Raw genomic sequence first — 23965 nt, 5'->3', positions numbered from 1 at the left:
TTTATTTGGCCTGAACAAGTTTAGGCCAAATAGAAGCTGCCACAATTTTTCTTAGCCTCTACATTTATGCTTGCATAAATCTGGCTGTCCACAGTCTCTAGGTAAATTCCTCTCTAATTCTGACCATTCAGATTTATTTCCTCCTCTCTATGCTTTTTCAATAGCTATTTTCCTGATATCTATCTTTATACCAAATTCTTCCCATGATTTTTCTTTAGCTACTTTACACATCACATATTTTTCTCATTCCTTTCTCAGGGCATCTGCTGGCTCTGTTGTGTGTGTGTTTGAGGGGTGGGGGACAGAGTTACCATTTTACCATCTTGTAAAATACACACATACTGCCCTCATAACTAAAGGGATTGTGAAAAGTGTAGTTTGGACAGTTCAGGCAGATGGTAGTTGTCACTTGCTGATGCTCTGTTAGGAATAACATTTCTAGTTTGAATGAATAAGTAGGGTGTGATATACATGTGATATACTGTTAAAGACATAAAATGTTGAAGGGGATCTAGAAACCTTTTGCAGGTTTTTCAGTTGGATTTTCATTACTTTTTTGTTGAAAATTTTTTGTTGTAGAAATCTAGAAAAGTAGACTTTTTTTATTGTATATGATATTACTGTTCTTACTTATTGGAAGCCTGAAGTAGTTTGCAAAAGTTCCCTGTTTGGCCTCTAGAGCAGGAATTCCAAATTATTTAATCCTTAATTTACCTATGCTCATATGCTGTAAGGTAGGACAGACATTAAAATAATAATAATAATAATAATGTTTTACTAAAAGTGAGCAAGAAAAAGAAGTGCCATGTATACTTCAAACAATTATGCATAAAAACGTTCAGATAGGTGGTATAATAGGTAGTTGTTTTGAGTTTGAGGTTATATCGTAGTGTGTACTGTTCGTGCAAGCTCCTGATAAGATAAGTATTATTTTCAGTTATCGTTGATAATATTACTTAATATTGCGTAGTTTTGTTTGCCTTGCGTATTTTAGTGCATCTGTTTGTGTGTTTTTGGCGTGTTATAACTTATAATTTGATAAACACGTTGCAAATAAGTATGGCACCTGTACGAAGGAAAATGGCGGCCAGTAATGATGGTTCGCCATCTTTATCAAAGAACGGTAGTATAAAAGAAATGAGTCAGTGTACTAGCTGTGAAATGTACGCTTTGCGGAGTGTGGATAGATGATAATAAAGGATTGAATGAGTGTAGAAAATGTAGGGAGAATGAGGAATTGAAGTGTATTTCGGATTGTGAGTGTGATATTTTTGTCAAACTTCAGAATGAAGAAAATAGCGATATGACAAGAAATGGCAAGGTTGTACATGAGAATTGTGAGAGTGTGAATGATAGTATTAATGGTTTCTCAGAGAATAAAAAAGATGAGATAGATGCATTGAGTGAAATCGCGTTGTTGAATGGTGCGATAGAAAGGGCAAAACAGCAGCTAGAGTGCATGAACAAAAGTAGACTGAATGAACCAACCAATAATAAAAGGTATGACAGGAAAAATAGACGTATGAATGTGAACATGAACAAAATGAAGGATAGAGTGCTGTATGGAGACTCGTTAGTACGAGGTGTGTTAGTAGAGGATTTGACAAAATCGTACCAACCTGGTGCGACCATAAAGGACGTAACTGCGTCTATTAGAGAGCAAAAGGAAAGGGTGAAAGAAATGATTGTTGTGGCAGGTACGAATGATTTGAAAGGAGATAAAATGGAAATGATAGAAGACCTGAATGAATTGTTTGAGGTAGCAAAAGAAAAGAGTGAGAGAGTTAGAATGATTAGACTTTTGCCAAGGTATGACAGTGAAATGTTTAAAAGGAGGGCTATAATTGCAAATGACTTTATGCGTGGGTTATGTATGACGAGTGGTGTGGAATTTGTGGATGTGTGGAGCGAGTTTGATGGGCGAAAGGATCTATATAAGATGGATGGCTTGCATTTGAATGGTTACGGTGTAAGAAGACTTGAGAAAGTGTTGCTGAATGTAGTGGATGTGCAAATTCAGGGAAACTAGATTTGTTAGGGGGGGTGGGTAGAGATACAGTCCTTATGGAGGCAGTTGAATGTAAGAATGAATATAATATGCCAGAGCAAATAAGGACAACAAATCAGAGTGGGATAGTTAATATAAGGCATCAAGGTAGGGTTGGGGCTAATGGGGGTCTTAAATTCATGTACACTAATGCTAGGAGTATTAGGAACAAGAAGGAAGAGTTTTTGGCCATGGTTGGCATTTCCAGACCACAGGTTATTGGTATTAGTGAAACATGGCTGACTGTAGATGATATAGCTAGTGGGATTGAATGTGATGGGTATAGTATGTTCAGGAATGACAGAGAGAATAAAATGGGGGGAGGAGTATTGTTGATGATAGCTGATGAGCTACAGCCAAGGAGAATAGAAGTTGAATTGCAGGATAGAGAAAAGAGCACATTTGAGGCCATTTGGTGTGAGATTGTGGCCAGCAGAACTAAATATACAATTGGGTGCTGCTATAGACCAGGTGATGGAAAAGATGGTGGTGACAGTATGCACAAGCAAATAGAAGAAATGAGTGGAAGGAGGGTGATTATTAATGGAGATTTCAACTATGGTTGCATTGATTGGAGTGAGGAGAGGACACACGGGAGGAAGGAATTGGATTTTATGCGGTTATTAAGGGATAACTATCTGCGACAGCATGTAATGGAAAATACTAGGGATCAGAGAACGCTTGACCTAGTAATTACATCTGAGGATTTGGCTGTAACAAATATGACCACATTGCCACCAATCGGTGAGAGTGATCATAGGGTCTTGACTTGGGAGGTGGCTAATGGTATGGAATTTTCAATTAAGACAGGGTACATGTGGAATTATCGGGCTGGAAAGTATGAAAAGCTTAGGAGTTTGATTGATTCAGTGCCATGGCATGTACAACTGCAAGGACTAGAAGTTGATAGTGCATGGGAGGTAGTTAAGAAGTGCTTGCATGAAGCAATGGCTGACTGTATACCTAGAGTCCGAATAATAAATAAAGTAGGGGTTAAATGGATGAATAACACCATTAAGCTTGAGCTGCAAAAAAAGAAACAACTATGGAGGGAATTTAAGGAGAAAGGTGACCGGCAGGCACATGAACGGTATAAAGCGCAGGCCAGAAGGGTGACGAGTGTGGTAAGAAAAGCAAAAAAGGATTACGAAAGAACATTGGCCATGCAGGCTAAAGAGAATCCTAAACAGTTTTTTAGATATATAGCAAGTAAAAGGAAAAATGTACATGGCAGAATGATTTTAAAGAATGCCGATGGTAGGGAGGTAACTGAATCAGTTGAGATAGTTGAGTTACTGAGTGAGCACTTTGCAAGAATATATCATCCAGGTGGTGACATTGCAGAAACGAATAAACCAGTAGATTATATGGGAATTGTGGTGAATGAAGTGGAGGTGAGTAGTCTATTGCATAACCTCAATGTCAATACATCTGTGGGATTGGATGGTATACCAGCTCGTGTAGTACGAGAAACAACTAAAGAATTGTCGGTACCCTTGACCATTTGGTTTAATTTGAGTCTCGGGTCTGGGTTTGTCCTGAGCAGGTGGAAAGAGGGGAAAATAGTTCCACTGCATAAAGGTGGTTCCAAGACTGCTGTTGTAAATTACCGACCAATTAGCATATGGAATCATTGTCAAGGTCTTGGAGAAATTAGTCAAGAAAAGAATACAGGATTGGATAGATGAAAATGGGATATTGTATGGGGGACAACATGGTTTTGTGAAGGGTAGATCATGCCTCAGTAACTTGCTCACGTATTATAACACAGTGACGGCTGAACTGGATAGGGCTAATGGGTTTACAGTGATACTACTGGACCTTGCCAAGACCTTTGACAGGATACCACATGGAACCCTAATCAGTAAACTGGAGCAGATGGGGATAGATATAGGGTTGGTGAGATGGATAGGAGGGTGGTTGAAGGAGAGATACCAGAGAGTGGTTTATTCAGGAGTGGAGTCTAAAAGACGGCTTGTGACTAGTGGTGCGCCGCAGGGCTCTGTTCTTGGACCACTGCTTTTCAATTTGTTCAATGATATTGGAAAGGATTTGAGAGGAAGTGTTCACTTGTTTGCTGATGATGCAAAGTTGGGTAGAGCAATTGTGAGTGCACAGGATGTCAAAATTTTACAGGATGATTTGGGTAGTTTGGAGGACTGGGCTAGGAAAATGGATGTCAATTTAATGTGGCAAAGTGTAAGGTTATGCACTTTGGGGTGAAAAGAATAGCAGCAATATATCGCATTGGTGGAACCGTACTCCAGGAGATTGAGGCCAGGGATTTGGGAGTGTTGGTGGATAGGGAGTTGAAGTTTAGGGGGCACATTGCAAAAGTGACTAAAACAGCTCACCAGATCACTTGGCTTCCGAAAAATACTTTAACACGCAGAGACAAACAAGTTGTTGTTCCTCTGTATCGAGCCTTGATAAGACCCCATCTGGACTTCTGTGCCCAGTTATGGGTACCAGGGTTTCTTCGTGATGGGGAGGAAGTGGAGAGGGTCCAGAGACGAGTGACCAAGATGATAGCAGGTCTGTGGAATGAACCTTATGAGAATAGGTTGAGGATTTGTGGGTTGCAGAAATTGGACGATAGGCGAAGGAGGAGTGATATGATTGAGACATTCAAATTACTGAAGGGTTTTTATAAGATTGATCCAGAAGATATTTTTGAAAATATGACTGGTGGTGGGAGGACTAGGGGCCATGCAGGGAAGCTGGGCAAGAACATGGTTGACAAGGGTGTTAGAGCTAGGTTTTTTACTTGGAGAGTGGTGAATGAGTGGAATAAGCTTCCAGAGTCTGTTGTGGGTGCTACGACCGTGAATGAGTTCAAGGCAAGGTATGATAGATACTGTGTGAATGTTGAATAGTTGTTCTAGACATGATGTTAGGGCCTCCCTCGATGAGTCTGTCGACTCCTTGGAGTTTCCCGGAACAATAATAATAATAATAATAAAAAATGTATTGAAAGTGAACTTGAGAGTAGTTATTAAAGACAAATTCTTGTTATGCTTATAAAATGTTGATTTTTCAGTCTGCACAGCATTCTAAAAATTTTACTTTTGCACTTTGAGTTTAGGTTGAACAAGCAGGAATTGAATATAAGAAAACAAATATAAAACCAGATATAATAGAAAATTGAAAGCATGATAAATGCATCCAGAAGTGGAAGTCTTGAAAAAATTTCTAAAGAAGCTTACATTACTGAGCACAGTATCTCTGTTGATACTGCATATATGGATTTTGTTTAAAATAAAGGGAGGGAGGAAGAGTGCACATGTATCCCTATAAAGTTAAGGCTGCATGCAAGTCACACTACTCTAAGGTCAAATTAGTTATTTTTGATATTTCCTAGTGCTTCATAGACCATAGTGCTAGATGCGAGGGAACTGATGATTTATTCCAAAAGACAATCTTCCTGGGTTATATGATAGTTTTTGAGATAGTCGACAGTGAGCATGATGAGATGGTTATGCAAAAATATGTGCAAATATTTATCAGACAGGGACACCTTCACACGTTTTCAATAAGACGTTGCAACTGCTCACACCTCCCACTTCATTTCATTGAGATCTGTGTGACTTGACCACCTGATATTAGAATGTTTATGGTCACCAAGTAGGTCATATTTCATGCAAGATTTCTTTCTATGATTAAGGAATGCTATGTTTTTAAATTGCCCTCATCCATTGGAAAAGCCAGAGTTTCTGGTTATTTAATGGATGACAAATTGTAATACCATTTGCCATTTTGCAAATTAATGCAAAGAATGGTACACAGAAAATTAAAAGTAATTATTTTCGCAAAAAAAAACCCAATTCTTTGAAAGACATTTATTGAAATCTGCAGTTCCCTGCAACTGCAATTCATTGAAGAAATTGATTCTTTGAAAATGAATCAGAGGTGGTTTTTCAAAAAAAAAAAAAAAAAAGTATAAAGTGTCTTGCTAATAGAAAAAAAAAATATATCAAAGAAAAGTATAATTTTATTATATGTATCTGTGCAGTTAACAGACATAATGCACTGACCTTATGATTGTAGTTGTAGCCATGAAGCTAGTGGAATTCCAATAACATCATTCAGTTGGAATTCTAGCTGTCCCCCAATAACAGCAGCATTACACAGATCTTATATTACTTAGTTACTTCAAGGTCAGGTAACAAAAACCTGATTATAACCAAATGATGTCATTAAATTTATAGTATTCTGTCTCCATATTTGCAGTATTTTTACACATGTAGAATGAAATATGTACTTTATTCCACTTGGTAATATTTTGAAATTCAAATTTTATTGCCAAAGATATACAACAGAAACCATACTTGCTCATGAAGTATGGAATATATAGTAAAAAAATAAGAAAGAAATAAGTGTGTGTTGTTGTTAGCAAAATATCTTCCTTGAGTTCAAAGACTCATTATGGGAGGTCCACAACAACCCAATCAATGCCCATCACCCATTTACTAACGGAGCACTTGTAACCCATTCCACTTATTTACTACTCTCCACCAGAAAAAAAAGTTTTCCTCAACTTTTTTTTTTGTGGTGGTGGGGGAATGTTAATACCCTGTTCAACTCCCCCCCCCCACAAGAAACTCAACCAAATCTCTGCGCAGTCCTAATATAGTCATATCAGAACCATATAAAGATGGATAAAAACCTCTATTACTGCTAGTGTGTGTGTGTTTCTTAACATCCGAATATGCCTTTGATTTATTCTGTGCTACATCTTCTGAGCCTCAACTCCCTATTCATCCTACCCCCTCCAAATCCCTAGCTTCTTTGGTTTCATATAATGTAATTTGATTCTTATAAAATACAGCTTGTAATCTCTTCCATCCAAAGTGCACTTAATCACGTTACACTGGTAACCATTATCTTTAGCCTACAATCTATTCAAATCATCTTGCAGGGCCTATATATCATTTTTTTTAAATATTGTCTTTCCCAATTTATCATCTGCAAACAACTTAATATTGCTCTTTAGATCATTCTCCATATCATTAATGTACAAATCCAACAGTAGCCACCCAAATATAAGCCCCAAAGCACACCATTAGTTCCCTGCCTTCTCCTTGATTCACCTACACTCTGATGCTTATATATGCTATACTTTGATGTCTATCCATTATCTTATCTGCATGTCTCCATGTCATTCCCAATTTGCCTCAACTTAAATAATGGGATTCTGTGTGGAATCTTATCAGATGCTTTTCCACTGTAAATAGCTACACTGTAATATCATTAAACTTTTGCAAAGTGTATTACAGTGTAGCTATTGCCTTTATCCAACTCAGCCATAACTTAATTGCAGAAAGTAAGTAAATCACTAAGACACTGTTATATTTTAAGCTTGATTACTCCAATTATGTTATTTTCCCCATTTATATCGAACCTATATATTTATAGTCAGTCATGGAGTAAGATAAATAACACATTGTATATATTTTTACTTAAGTTAGAATGTTTCAGATTCATATTTGTGATGGTGTATTGAATTCAATATCACCATGTTGTCTTTATCCAAAGTTGTATAAATATATATACAACAAATACAAATTCTCTATAATAAGTAATTCTCTCTAAGGAATTAGAATTAGTAAATTAATTACAAATAGTTAAATGGCCATTCTAGAATTACTCTATATGAGCTCAGTGAAAATTCTTTAACTTTCTGACTGTCACAGTTAAATTCAATTCTAAGGAATGACATCAGATACTTTACAAAACAAACTGAACATGGAATTCAGCTGAAAGTTCTGTAGTTTCATTTGGCCACACAAGAACTTCCTTTGTGGCATTTATTTTGTTTTTACTCTTTTCATTAATTTGCTTGCTTTTCATTAATACAAAATATTTTCACTAATTTACGAAGGCATGATATGTTATGCTGTCCTTCAGTTATTAACTTTGCAGTTCCTCCTTGGAAAGTAGTTAAAGATGTACATAAAAACCTTTTCTGAGATTAAGTTCTCTAATCATGTACAATTTCATAGTTTATTAGACCTTTCTGGCTCTCTTTCCTTGCGCTTTGCTTAAGTGAACCAAACTTACATACCTCTACTATCGAATTGCGAAAATTGTGTACTCATATATTGTTATTGCCAAATTATTATTACTATGTTTTAGCGGCTACATAAGTTAATTGAAAGGGAGATGGTAAATCCCGTTTTATTTTATTTTGGAGTTGCCATGGTGTTGTACTACCCAAGGGATTACTTACTCTTGGGCTCACCGATAGTTTTTTCGGCATGAAACTCTAGGACTTCGATGGATTTCAATCCAAGTTTCGTACCCGGCTATAAAATAAAATGGGATTTACCATCTCCCTTTCAATTAGTATAATTGCATTATTAGATTCAAAGACATATGTATATATATTTTAGAGTACCTTATTATATAACAAAAATATATTCTCCATTAGCTGTCACTTAATTGCAGAAAGTGAGTAAATTACTAAGACGCAACCTCCCCTTTTGTGAAACCATGCTATCCTCCATACAGTATCACAACGTTTCCCAAACTTTTCCTATCACAGAACACTTCACAAATCCTGAAATTTTCAAGGAACACCTTGGTTATTTTGTAATGTATTAATTAATAATTGTTAATTTAGTTCATCATCATCATCAAATTCCTGCCATGTACCCTTAAGGGGTGTACAGGATATGATAGTACTACATGAAAAAAATTACATCATTACTAACTTCCTATCTACAATTTTCCTCCAAATCACTCTGTTACTTGTCAAGACTCCAACATTATCAGATCTTATATTTCTATCTTCTAAGGCACTTTGTACCATATCAATCCACCTATATCTTGGTCTTCCTCTGGGTCGTTTTGCTGCCAACCTGGCAGAGAACACTTGTTTTGCTAATCTTTCTTCGCCAATTCTGTTTAAGTGACCATACCACCTGAGATTAGCTCTGCTAACGCATTCCTGGATGTTGACAATGTCAAGTTCTTTCCTAATATCCTCTTTTTTTTAATATGATATTGCCATTGATGCCATCTGTTCATGCCTATAATCTTTCTCAGGACTCTCATATCTGCAGTCTCTAGTCTTTGATCAAGTGTTTTACTTCTGACCCAGCCCTCAGATCCATAAGTTAAAACTGGTTTGAACACTGTCTTGTATACAGCTAATTTAATGTTCCAACTAATTTCTCTCTTATTCCATATGAATTTATTCAATTGACTTCCTGCCATATCAGCTTTGCTGATTCTGTTGTCTATTTCTATATTTAATTTACCATCTTCAGTAAAAATCGTGCTTAAGTAGCTGAAATGTTTTACTTGTTCTACAGGTTCTCCATTCACAACACAGTTGACATTTTCAATGACTCTGCCTCTTTTCATTATCTTTTTATTGCTGACCTTCATACCATATCTATTACAACAGCTATTCAATTTAGTCAGAGAATCTTGCAGACTTGTAGCGGATTTATTTAGAAGTATAACATCATCTGCATAAAGCAAAGAGCTGACATTAACATCTCCAATTTTGATATCATGTTTAATACCACTTTCCTTCATAATGTGATCCATATAGATAATGAATAACAAAGGGGATAATGTACATCCTTGTCTCACACCAGATTTAACATTAAACCATCTTCCTGTACTTCCTTCAATTCTAACTGCTGACTTACAACTCAAAGACTAAGTATTGCTTGATATAATGCCCCATTGACACCATATAACTGTAGCGTATTGAATAGCTTCTCTCTTGGCACCTTGTCATATGCCTTTTCCAAATCGACAAAACTTAAATACAGATCTCTGTTATATTCCCATGCTTTCTCGACTATTTGTCGTAAGGTGAAGATCTGATCCTGTCAACCTCTATTTGGCCTGAATCCAGCTTGTTCTTCACCAAGCTTTTCTTCCACAATTCTTCTCAATCATTTCTCAAATATACTTGCATAGATCTTGCCAGGAACACTCAGTAGGGAAATACCTCTGTAATTCTCACATTCAGTTTTATTTTCCTTTTTATATATGTGTACTATTAGAGCTCTGCTCCAATCATCGGGAATTCGTCCCTCTGTAAAGGCTTTCTGAACTATGCAGTGCAGCCACTGTAAGACTCTTATACCACCATACTTCAGCATTCCTGGTCTAATATCATCTACTCCTGCTGCCTTTCCACATTTCAAGCCTTTGATGGCTTTTTCTACTTCAAGTATGGATTTGTATTCCTGACTGTATGCCTGTAGAGTGTTTTTTACCACTGTGCTATCACTGCTTGTTTCATTTAGCAAATTTTCGAAGAGTAATTACTCCATACTTCAAGGATATCTTTTTCTCCCATTTTCATGTGACCTTTATCATCTCTAACTCCTTTTACAGCACTCTTTCCTCCATTCCTAAGCTTCTTCAACAACCTCCAGAATATTTTGTCACCTTCTTGATATTTATTTTCTATATTCTTGCCGAAGTCTTCCCATGACTTTTGTTTAGCTAGTTTTACACAGTGTTTAGCATTCTTGCATTTGTCTCTATATTCTCTAAGAGCACAAGCTGACTTATTTGACAGGAACTTTTGATATGCTTTCTTCTTTTCCTTCACTGCCTCTTTAACTTCCTGTGTCCACCAGGGAGTTCTGATTTTTTTTATCCTCGTAGACAACCTCACCACATGCCTCTCTCGCAGAATCAATCAATGTTTTCTTCAGAGTTTGCCACTGAATCTCCAAGGTTTGGTTCCTGTTCTCAAACTCTTTCATTTTTTCTTCAATAATCTTTGTGTATTTTAGTCTACAGTTCACATCTGAGAGCTGCTCAACTTTTATTCGCTTTAAAACTTTCTTACATGTTATTCTTTTCAATATGAAATTCAATTTTATCCTGCTCAAGACTAAATAGTGATCGCTTCCAATTTCAAATCCTCTGTACACTCCTGTGTCCTGCACCAGGGAGAAACATCACTATCAACAATAACATAGTCAATGAGACTTTTCTTATTCCTAGCCTCTTCTCTCCATGTGAATTTGTGCACATTTTTATGTTGGAACATGGTGTTAGTAATAACCAGTCCATGTCCTGAGCAGAAATCCAACAGATATTTGCCATTATTATTAGCTTTGCATTTTTCTCCAAATTTTCCCAAAATATTTTTGTATGTCTCACAATCATTTCCTACTCTGCTATTCAGATCCCCAACAAGGACCAACTTTTCCTTTTTCATTGTGTCAGTTGCTTTTCTAAAGCCTCAAAAAATTCCTCCACTTCTACCTTAGTAGGACCTTCTGTGGGACCATAGGCACAAATAAGTCTCATTGTCCAGTTCCCCATTCTCATATTTGCCCACATCACTCTACTTCAGACTGTCTGTCATTCTAGAAGATTAGCCTCGTATTTAGTGTTGAATACTATGACTACTCCTTCTTTTCCTTGATTGTCATTGCCTGAATATAACATTTTGTATTTATTGCTCAGAAAGATCTCACCAGTTTTTGTCTTTTTAGTTTGTCACCCCTATTATGTCGATCTGGTATGTATCTAATTTCTCAGCTAGCTCCATTTCTTTGCCATTCAGGCTTCTTATGTTGATAGTCCCGATCTTTAACTCTGGCGATGTTGAGTTGGGGTTTGTTTTCAGATTTGTTCCAGTAGCTGACTTTTCGCTGTTCGCCCTGGTTCCCTGGCGAAAACAACGGGGGCCTTGTGTAACCGGGCGATGCCCCAGCCGGCATGAAATTTTGTCATGTCGTACCATCATTTTTTATTTTGGTTTAACCAATAAGAATACAGTTTGGTTGGCTAAATCCCAAATTGCCAGCCCATCCTTGTTCGTTCAGTATCCAAGTAGATACCCAAATGGGTGCACCACGAGAAGGTGAGGATTGGACATCGGGTCAGAAGCCCTGGTCGGTTCTCCGCATTCCTTTAAAGGAATGCTGAAAACCGGATACAGATTAGCTTGTTCTTCAATTTTAGTGGAAAATTTTCTTTATACTTCTTTGCTGATTGGTCACTAACATTTGCAACACAGATGTTATTTCTTTTAGAAATAACAGAGGATAAAAAAAAAACAGGACGAAAAAAAAAAAACAGGATACGTTGCCTATTGTTGTAATTGGCTTGCAGGCAATTTTTATGACCGGTCATAAACTGCGGTATTCCCTTTCCCAAATGTTGAAATGTTTCGATGTCTGAAAATTAACGATACACAGATGTTATTAGGCGTTCTGGGTCTGAGCTTTTCAACATATTCACGAATATTATTCTCCTCAGAATATTTCCACTATAAAATATTTACTCATGAAAAATGCTTAGAAAACTAAAAAGTGACAAATTCCAGGAGAACTTATCGCAGAACACAGTTTGGGAAACCCTGCAGTATTAATCATATGCAATTTCCCATTACCTTAAACTAATCCTGAAATACTAAGTGATTACTACTGCTTCGATAGTCTTGTTTAACGGAGTTCATTTTGTCCTCTGCCAAAGTTTCTTAATATTCTAAATACCACCAGTTCATTTACCTTTATTACTTAACCAGTGGCGGCCGGTGAAATTTTAAGTGGGGGGTGTGTCCTGTTCCTGGATGTGCAAGGAAGGCGGAAGCGTGGGCGGCCAAAGAAGAGATGGAGGGAGCTGGTAGAAGAGGACTTGAAGATGAAGAACTTGGATGTGGTGACAGCCCAAGACAGGAAGGTGTGGAGGAGACTCATAAGAAACAGTGACCCCACTTAAGTGGGAGAAGCTGCAGAAGAAGAAGAGGAGGTGTGTCCTGTTATTATTACGGGCGACTCCAGAGAGTCCTTAGACTCATCGAGGGAGGCCCTAAACATCACGTCCACACAACTATACGACATTCTCACAGTATCAATCATACCTTGCGTTGAACTCACTCACTCACTGTCATAGCAGCCACAACAGACTCTGGCAGCTTATTCCACTTATTTACCACTTTAAAAGTAAAGAACCCAGCTCTAACAACCTTACTAACCACACTCTTGCCCAGCTTCCATAGATGTCCCCTAGTTCTCCCACCACCAGTCCTGATCTCAAAAATATCCTCTGAATTAATCCTATAGAAACCCTTTAGCAATTTGAATGTCTCAATCATATCTCCCCTTTTCCACCTATCAACTAATTTCTGCAACCCACATATCTTCAACCTGTTCTCATAAGGTTCATTGTATAGACCTACTATCATCTTGGTCATTCGCCTCTGGATCCTCTCCACCTCCTCCCCATCAAGAAGAAACCTAGGTGACCAAATCTGGGCACAGTAGTAGAGATGAGGTCTTATCAAGGCTCGGTAGAGAGGTACAATAACTTGCTTGTCTCTGCTCGTCCAAGTATTTTTCAACAACCAAGTGAGTCGATGAGCTGATTTAGCCACTTTTGCAATGTGCACCCTAAACTTCATCTCCCTGGCCTCATCGATCTCCTGGAGTACAGTTCCACCAATGTGGTATACTGCTGCTAATCTTTTCACCCCAAAATGCATAACCTTACATTTTGTCACATTAAATTGACATCCATTCTCCTTAGCCCAGAACTCCAATCTATCCAAGTCTTCCTGCAAAATTTTGACATCTTCTGCATTCAATATTGCTCTACCCAACTTTGCATCATCAGCGAACAAATGAATTGTTCCTCTTAGATCCTTCCCTATATCGTTAATGAACAAATTAAACAGCAGTGGTCCAAGAACAGAACCCTGTGGCACACCACTAGTCACAGGTCGTCTTTTGGACTCTACTCCTGAATAAAGTACTCTCTAATATCTCTCCATCTCACCAACCCTATATCCATTCCCATATGTTGCAGTTTATGCATTACTGTAAACCATTTCCCTTATCCAGTTCAGCCGTCACTGTGTTATAAAACTTGAACAAGTTACTGAGGTATGATCTACCCTTCACAAAGCCATGCTGTCCCCCTTACAGTCTCTCATTTTCATCAATCCATTCCTGTATTTTTCCCTCGACTACTTTCTCCAAGACCTTGACAACGACTCCTGATATGCTGATCAGTCGGTAATTTGCAACAGTAGTCTTGGCTCCTCCTTTATGCAGTGGAACTATTTTCCCCTCTTTCCACACCTTCGAGACTAAACCAGACCCGAGACTCAGATTAAACAACATGGTCAAGGGCACTGATAATTCTTTAGCTGCTTCACGTAAGACCCGTGACAGTATACCATCCAATCCCTATACAAAATTTTTAAAAAAAATATTTTTTTTTTCCTAATTAGTAACCAATTTAGTAATGACCAAGAATTCGCTTCCAAAAAATACATTTCAAGTTCCATAGTACAACAAAAGTTTTTGCTCTCTTAAGGTTTCTGCCTGCTCTCTGAAGAGAACCAACCAATTCGAAACATCTGTCAGGCCAGTGAAAGCTTATTAAAATGGACTAATAAAAGGCTAAACTAATAAAAGGAATTTATAGACACTTGGGCAGCACCTATGTCTTTTAAGTAGTACATACTACTAAGGCAACTCGTGAATGCCGGGGAGTCTACTCCCGTAAGCTCTCTGGTCAACTTACCTTACAAAACTTTTCATAGTTTCTACATTCAGCTTTGAAATAATGCTGGATCTAATATCTACTTTGGTTAAGTGCAGTGGCAGCCAGTGAAATTTTAAGTGGGGATGCTGCCTATACAAAATAAAAAAATAAAAAACTTTTTTTTCCTAATTACTAACCAATTTATTAATAAATAAAGATATTTATTAATACGCAATAATTATTATTAAAGAAGAACATGACAATCGATCCAGCACAATAAATTAAGTGCCTTCACTGGATAGAGATGTAGAACATAAGAGTAGTGGATGTGAACTCCACGAATATATAAATCACTCATTTTTGGTAACTGCTCTCTTTTTTGTGTATTAAAATACAAGCTGTATGGCATACATCTCAGTAGAATAACTACTGCATTCAAGTAGAATCTGACTGGGAACAAGGCAAACGGCAGTAGATTCAACAGAGCCAAAGGACTTCAGTTCAGTGATCTCTTAAGGTTTCTGCCTGGTCTCTGAAGAGAACCAACCAGTTTGAAACAGCTGTCAGGCCAGTGAAACCTTATCAAAATGGACTAATTAAAGGTGAATATATAGATGCTTGGGCAGAGCCTATGTTTTTTAAGTAGTCCACACTAAGGCAACTCGTGAATGCCGGGAAGTGTATTCCCATAAGCTCTCTGGTCAACTTACCTTACAAAACTTTCATAGTTTCTACATTCGGCATTTGAAATAATGCTGGCTCTAATATCCACTTTGCTTAAGTAATTTTGCATCACCAAACTGAAGCCCTTTGGCTCTGTTGGATCTACTGCCGTTTGCCTTGTTCCCAGTCAGATTCCACTTGAATGCAGTAGCTATTCTACTGATATGTATGCCATACAGCTTGTATTTTAATACACAAAAAAGAAAGCAGTTACCAAAAATGAGTGGTTTATGTATTCGTGGAGTTCACATCCACTACTCTTATGTTCTACATCTCTATCCAGTGAAGGCACTTAATTTAATGTGCTGGATCGCCTGTCATGTTCTTCTTTTTAATAATAATTCTTGCGTACAATTTATTGCTTATAGTATTAATTATGAAATCATAAGTATGTCAATTGCGGTATTCTTATTTAACACATTTCAAAGTAGTATTTTTATAATAATTAAACATTGGGGTGATATTTGTTTTTTATCTGAATTGTTCAAAATGGCTTGCTGAAGCACTGAGTGTTGTAATTTTTATGGAAATCATGAAAAATGCAGTCAGGAAACAAAAGGAAACCCTATAAAATAATATTCCGAAACAGAGCAAATGTAATTTTTAAAATTCTCGGTGGTCATCCATATTTCCTGCATGAATTATACTATCAATTTACACAAACATATTTCACAGGAAATTAATAGTTTGATGAATTTCCTTCTGTAATTCATGTACATTTTTTTTTTGCAGATTCCTTTCAGTACATTAACTTTTGAACTATTCTCAGTGATTTTTATGGGAACTTGAAGGAACATAAAGAATACCAAGTTAAAAAAAAACATGATTTTACATATGTTACTTTCTTTTATGAGCTGTGTTTCATTTTTTAATGCCCAGTATTTTGAAAGGCAGATGAAGGTAGAAGATGTAGTCCAAATTGTTATTGGGATGTGATTGCATATAAATATCTTTATGAAAGTCTACATACCCCCTTTCCTTCTCTTGATATGAAGTGAATAGGGCAAAAATATATATATATATATATATTATATGTTAAAGATACCAAGCAATTTTAAACCTGGTTTTACTCCATACTTTCTACATATATATATATATATATATATATATCTGGAGCAGTGATTCTTAACCTTTTCGAAGTCATGGAACACTTTTGATTATAAGAAAAAGTTGGGGAACACCAAAAACATTAGGGTCATAAAACTAAAATAAAAATATTTCATGGACTTGCCTTTTATTAAAATGAAACTTATTTTAATGAGATACTTGAGTTTGTCAGCTTTTGCAGATTTCAGCAATGTCAGGTCTAATATGTGATATAGCTACCCTCATCTCTTTGTCTATATTAGTAAGTCTTTCAAGATTTTTATTTTTTATATTGGTTAATATTGAGAAACTGAGCTCACACAAATATGATGTTGAAAACTGTAATAAAATTTTCAGTATCCTTGTGTAGACAGCTGGGTATTCGACTTGGGCAAAAATCCAAAATTCCTCAAGAGTTTTTCAGAGAATATCATTTTTAGAGTATGATCCTTTCACAAGGTAACTAATTGTTGTAACGAAAATTCACAACTTGATGTATTAGCCAAATGGATTTTGTATCCAGTCATAATTGTGTGTATTTAAGGAAGGAAAGTAACTCGATCTTTTCTTCCAATATTGTTAAATGTTCTATTATAATGAAAATAATTCCCTCGACATTTTTATCATGGAGCAAAGGAAACATATCTACTGTATTTTTTTCTGATATGTGGGTTTTTCCAAAGAGATGCCTTTTTCCTGAAAAGCTGACAATTTGTCAATGGATGTCAAAATATTTTCATTTTTTCTTGGATACTTGTATTAATGCTATTTAAGTAATTTAAAATATCGGCTAAATATGCCACTTTATCACACCAAATATCATTTTGAAGACATTTTACAAACGCATCTGTACCTTCATTTTGAAAAAGAGGCCAATAATTCATTCTTAAGTTCTAAAATTCAGAATAGCACTTTACTCCTAGATAACCATCTTATTTCAGTGTGTAGAAGCAAAGATTCATACTTAGCTTCCATAGATATGCAAAATTTTTTTTTATTTATTTTTTTAAAAAAGCGTGATTTTAAATACTTCATGTAATTTACCGTATTTACAACTTGGTCTAGTAGAGGTTTTAATATTGCCTGTAATGTTTTTGAAACTAGGGATTCTCAGTGCAATAAATAATGCATAGATATAATATTTGGGTTTATTTTCTTTGCAAGGCTAACAAATCTTTTAATAGAGTTTACCATTGATGGAGCACCGTCCGTACAAATTCCTACACACAGCTCCATGAAATTTTATTCAAGAGCAAAGGATATCTTGTCCTGTTGTATGTTCGTTAAGTTTTCTGCAGCATAGAAATTGATTCACTATTTCATTTTCATCAATGAAACGAACATATCCTAGTATATGAGCTTTACGGCTAATGTAAGGACTCATCAATTTGCAAAACAAAATGTTGTTTGGAAAGTTTATTGGTAACTGTTTTCTCAATATTATATGACATATCTTTAATTTTATTTTTTATTGTATCGTCCGAATTAGGAATTTTTATAATTTCCTTTTGCTTCGTTGCCAAACATAATGCTTACTATTTCACAACATGCTGGTAAAATAAGAGACTGTTATACCATGTGGTTTTCATTTTACAGCAATTAATTCAGCTACCTTATTGGCCGAGTGGTTAGCGTATCTGCTCTCCAGCTGAAAGGCTGCGGGTTCGAATCCTGTCTTGGGCATGGATGTTTGTGATTGTCTGTGAATAGTGCTAAAATACTAGGTAGTTGCAGTTGGTGGAGATGGAGAGTTGTAGAGTTGGAGTCCTCCCTTGATGAATCTTTGGACTCCCTGGAGGTGTTACATAATAATAATATGATGCAAGTTGTGCCTTATCAGAAATTTTAAGTCTTTTCAAAATATTTTACTTGTTTGATTGCATGTCCAACAATCTCTTGAATTAATCTTTAGTTTTTGAAGCAAAGATTGGCATGCTTTGCAGTAAAGTGGTGTTTCAACTTAGCAGGAACCATTGTGCTATTGGATAGTTTTCCCCCCATACAAGATACTGGGGAATAGGACATTCTTCCTCACTGGTCCATGTAAAACTGCAACTTAAATATTCGTCCAAATATTGTCTATTAATTTTTCTTATTTTACTACGAACAATGCTGTATTCTGTATGAGACGTATTTGCAGCAACGTCATTACTACTACTACCAGTCATACTTGTCCCATCATTAATATTTGCCTGAAAATCACATTTTTGTTTAATAATAAATTTATCCATTGTGTGCTACTATGATGTTAGACAACCCACAAACCAAATAGACATTAAAAATGGACTGTACACTATTACAATGTTACACAACACACAAACCAAACACACATCAGTGAATAACTGTAAAAGAGACTCTCCCACCCCACCCCTCCTGCAAACAAACAATCTATAAATGATATTCTATTGGTTTAAAGTCAACATGCATAGCAATCTTCAGTTGTTAGGATCAGAGTAGCCAATTACACTCAGAACTGTGTGATGTGACATCTTTCCCCGGTGGAACACTTGCAACCAGCTCGCAGAACACAAGTGTTCCGGGGAACACCAGTTAAGAACCACTGATCTAGAGAAAACTATCTTCAGCGGTGATTGAAGATTTGAGACAGAAATTTTAAAACAGCACAGAAAATAAAATTATTAAATAGTGTTTTGCTTTGTATTCTGAATGATGCTGTTTAATGTTTAAGAGAACTTATATTGCTAATTGATAACCAAATTTTTAATTGTCAACTTATTTTAGGTATATGAAGATATTAACTCAGTCTATTTAGTCATGGAATTGCTGCAAGGTGCAGAGCTCTTAGATAGAATTCTCAGCAAAAAATATTTCAGTGAAAAAGAAGCAAGTGCTGTGCTTGAAGTTATTGCTCGGACAGTAAAATATCTTCATGAAAATGGGGTAAGAATCATTTCTCTTTAAAAATATAGGTTTGTAAACTTAATGAAAATTTTCATATTGAAGTTTAGAGATAGTTTTGATTTTGTTCTGCTAAAGATCCATATATAATATATGCATATATTTTTTGTCTAGGTTGTACATAGGGACCTTAAGCCATCCAATATCATGTATGCCGATGAAATAGGTAATCCAGAATCTTTAAGAATTTGTGATTTTGGATTTGCTAAACAAATCCGAGCAGAGAATGGATTGCTAATGACTCCTTGTTATACAGCAAACTTTGTGGCTCCAGAAGTCCTCAAAAAGCAAGGATATGATGAAGCTTGTGACATTTGGAGTATGGGTGTGCTGTTATATACTATGTTAGCTGGGTATGATTTTTATCATATAAATTATTAATTTTTGAAATAATATAAACCCATTTTTTTCTAACTGCATTGTCTTACCTTAATATGCTATTCAGTCTAGATTAGTTGAGAAAATTAAAACTGTTTTCACAATTAAATGTACATTATAAGTAATATGATTCGTGCGGTTTTGTTCTTTGTTACCTCTCTTATTGCTGTTTCATTTTTTTGAAACTGTTTGATATAGAATTGATTGTTATAAAAACATAGAATGTTAACAGTAGTTAACATTCTATGTTTCACATCCTGTTTAAAGGATGATGGCTGGCCTGATCAGCATCTCCAGCCTGTGGGTTCAAATTCCACTGTTTTGTGAATGCTATTAGGTAGTAATGAATTCCATTGTCTGGTTTCAAACCACTCTGTCATTAAAAGCCTTGAGAAATTTCCATGTTTGGTCTTAGAGTAGCACTGAATTATTGCACTTATCTCACCTATGATGCTAATGTACTATGGACTTAACAGCCTTTCATGGGTTGGATTCACATAAATTCATGACTTGCACTCTAAAGAGGTATAGTCTGATGCAGTGACCTATTTTTTTCCAAAATATGCTGAAATAAGGATGAGTACACTCTGATATACTCATCTTTATTTATTTTATCTCTGTTAACAGTTTCAAAAAAATGAAGCAGCAATAAGAGGGGTAACAAAGAACAAAACCGCACGAATCGTATTACTTATAATGTACATTTAATTCTAATCCGTAAACTACAACATATGGGAATGGATATAGGGTTGGAGAGATATCAGAGAGTAGTTTATTCAGGAGTAGAATTCAAAAGACGGCCTGCAACTAGCAGTGTGCCACAGGGTTCTGTTCTTGGACCACTATATTTAATTTGTTCATTAACGATATAGGGAAGGATCTAAGACAAACAGTTCATTTGTTCGCTGATGATGCAAAGTTGGGTAGGGCAATAGTGAATGCAGAAGATGTCAAAATCTTGCAGGGCGACTTGGATAGATTGGAGTTCTGGGCTAAGGAGAATGGATGTCAATTTAATGTGACAAAATGTAAAGTTATGCATTTTGGGGTGAAAAGATTAGCAGCAGTATACCACATTGGTGGAACTGTACTCCAGGAGATTGATGAAGCCAGGGACTTGGGACTGTTGGTGGATAGGGAGATGAAGTTTAGGGGGCACATTGCAAAAGTAGCTAAATCAGCTCATCGACTCACTTGATTGTTGAAAAATACTTTGACGAGCAGAGACAAGCAAGTTATTGTACCTCACTACCGAGTTGATGAGACCTCATCTTGACTACTGTGCCCAGATTTGGTCACCTAGGTTTCTTCTTCATGGGAGGAGGTGGAGAGGATCCAGAGGTGAGTGACCAAGATGATAGCAGGTCTATGGAATGAACCTTATTAGAACAGGTTGAAGATTTGTGGGTTGCAGAAATTGGTTGATAGGCGGAAAAGGGGAGATATGATTGAGACATTCAAATTGCTAAAGGGTTTCTATAGGATTAATTCAGAGGATATTTTTGAGATCATGACTGGTGGTGGGAGAACTAGGGACCATACATGGAAGCTGGGAAAGAGTGTGGTTAGCAAGGGTGTTAGAGCTGGATTATGGGTTCTTTACTTTTAGAGTGGTAAACGAGTGGAATAAGCTGCCAGAGTCTGTTGTGGGTGTTATGACGGTGAGCGAGTTCAAGGCAAGTTATGATAGATACTGTGAGAATGTCATATAGTTGTGTGGACATGATATTTAGGGCCTCCCTCGATGAGTCTAAGGACTCCCAGGAGTCGCCCATAATAATAATAAAATGATTGGAGTAGAGCTCTCATAAGTACCCATATATAAAAAGGGAAATAAAACTGAATGAGAGAATTGCAGAGGCATTTCATTACTGAGTGTTCCTGGTAAGATATATGTAAGTATACTTGAGAAATGGTTGAGAAGGGTATTGTGGAAGAGAAGCTTAGTAAAGAAAACAAGCTGAATTCATGCCAAATAGAGGCTGTCAGGATCAAATTTTCACTTTTCGACAAATAGTTGAGAAATCTTGGGAATATAACAAAGATCTGTATTTAAGTTTTGTCGATTTTGAAAAGGCATATGACAAGGTGCCAAGAGAGAAGCTATTCAATACGCTACAGTTATATGGTGTCAATGGGGCATTATATCAAGCAATACTTAGTCTTTATTTGAGTTGTAAGTCAGCAGTTAAAATGAAGGAAGTACAGGAAGATGGTTTAATGTTAAATCTGGTGTGAGACAAGGATGTACATTATCCCCTCTGTTATTCATTATCTATATGGATCACATTATGAAGGAAAGTGGTATTAAACATGATATCAAAATTGGAGATGTTAATGTCAGCTCTTTGCTTTATGCAGATGATGTTATACTTCTAAATAAATCCACTACAAGTCTGCAAGATTCTCTGACTAAATTGAATAACTGTTGTAATAGATATGGTATGAAGATCAGTATTAAAAAGACAAAGACAATGAAAATAAGCAGAAACATTGAAAATATCAACTACATTGTGAATGGAGAACCTATAGAACAAATAAAGCATTTCAGCTACTTATGCACGTTTTTTTTTTTTTTTTTATTTTGTGAAAATGGCAAATTAAATATGAAAATAGACAACAGAATCAACAAAGCTGGTATGGTAGGAAGTCAACTGAATAAATTTATATGGAATAAGAGAGAAATTAGCCAAAACATTAAATTAGTTGTTTACAAGACAATGTTCAAACCAATTTTAACTTATGAATCTGAGAGCCTGGGTCAGAAGTAAAACACTTGACCAAAGACTAGAGACTGCAGATATGAGAGTCCTGAAAAAGATTAGGGGCATGAACAGATGGCATCAATTGCAGTTATCATATTAAAAACAAGGATATTAGGAAAGAACTTGACATTATCAGCAATCAGGAATGCATTAGCCGAGCTAATCTCAGGTGGTATGGTCACTTAAACAGAATGGTAGAGGAAAAATTAGCAAAACAAGTGTTCTCTGCTAGGTTGGCAGGAAAAAGACCCAGAAGAAGATTCAAGATATAGGTGGATTATACGGTAAAAAGTGCCTTAGAAGACAGAAATATAAGATCCGATAATATTGCAGTCTTGACAGGTAGCAGACTTATTTGGAGGAAAATTGTAGATCGAAAGTTAGTAATGATGTAAATTGTTCATGTAGTACTATCATATCCTGTACACCTCTTGAGGGTATATACCAGGAATTTGATGATGATATCATTATTTTCTAGTTTTTCCCCTTTCCATATAGTTTACAATCGGTACAAATAGTTCGTCCTTGAAATTTTCTAAGAACACATCTATATGACTTGTTTGAATTGCCTAATTGAATATGGCTGATTAAATCAGTCAGCTGTAGTATTTGTAATTCTTCTCTCAAATCCCTATATTAAAAATTTACCAAACATTACAAAGTACCTGATCCATTTTTAATTGTTTGTAAATTGTATTCTTGTTTGTGCATAGGGTATCTTCATGACTATGTTACTTGTAAATCGAAACAGATAGCTTCACATCAAATTGCTGTAATATCCCACAATGCATAGCACATTTCATTTCAGGTATACATGACCATGCAATGTGAGAATGGTCACCATCAGACCAGTTTCATTCTTTATTTGATGTTTCATCAGTGGGAGCTATGTCTGTGGAAATGCTGAGTGAAATTAATGCAGAAGTCATATTTGTAAATATGAAAAATATATGAAATATATCAAAAATTATTCGTGCACTGATTCAGCTCATGATATCTCCACAAGTCTAACTCCTACTGATGAGACATTAGTTAAGGTTGAAACCATTCTAGTTAGTTATCCTGCCCATAATGCATGGCAATATATGCATCTGAAAGGAAGAGTGTTGTGCACTGTGGGTTAAAAGAACAATTTGATGTGAGGTCACATGCCTCCATATATAAGTCACCTAGTTGTGAAAATGCTTTTTGCACAAACTTTTGCTTTCTTACTTTAGTAAAAGATTAAACAAGAATATAATTTCTTGTTTAGTATGCACTAAATAAGTAAAAAACAAGTAAACACTGTTACTTAATTTGATTTAAAAAAAAAAAAGTTTCAACTGTATTGGATTTGTTTAAAAGAATGATGTACTTGAGTAAAGACCCTGAGCTTCATATCTTCTATATTTACATAAGGTTTAATATTTGCATATTTTAAATGTGATACTATCTACTCGGCCCACCTAGCCAGCCATGTTGAGTGGATTGTCCACTCACTTTCCAGTGTCATGGATGTTTGTGAAAGTCTTTACATGGTAGATGATTTTATATAGCTCAGTTTGTATATAGCCCACCAGTTTGCTTA

General features: G+C 36.0%; 1 protein-coding gene across 1 annotated transcript in view; it reads left to right on the top strand.

Moving 5' to 3' along the window:
• Positions 1-23965, top strand: part of LOC150096137 (ribosomal protein S6 kinase 2 beta-like) — a 335208-nt gene that overhangs the window by 259489 nt on the left and 51754 nt on the right. Inside the window, exons 14-15 of the mRNA XM_090409619.1 lie at positions 19079-19237; positions 19370-19608. Of these exons, the coding sequence (XP_090265745.1) occupies positions 19079-19237; positions 19370-19608 (398 nt within the window). The remainder of the gene's footprint in view (positions 1-19078; positions 19238-19369; positions 19609-23965) is intronic.

Source organism: Typopeltis vanoorti, chromosome 19 (assembly GCF_054136105.1).
Source record: "Typopeltis vanoorti isolate ZY-2024b chromosome 19, IOZ_Tvanoo_1.0, whole genome shotgun sequence".
NCBI classification, from domain to species: Eukaryota; Metazoa; Arthropoda; class Arachnida; order Uropygi; family Thelyphonidae; genus Typopeltis; species Typopeltis vanoorti.
The sequence above is the reverse complement of the archived record's forward strand: the minus strand, read 5'-3'. Positions and strand labels throughout refer to the sequence as shown.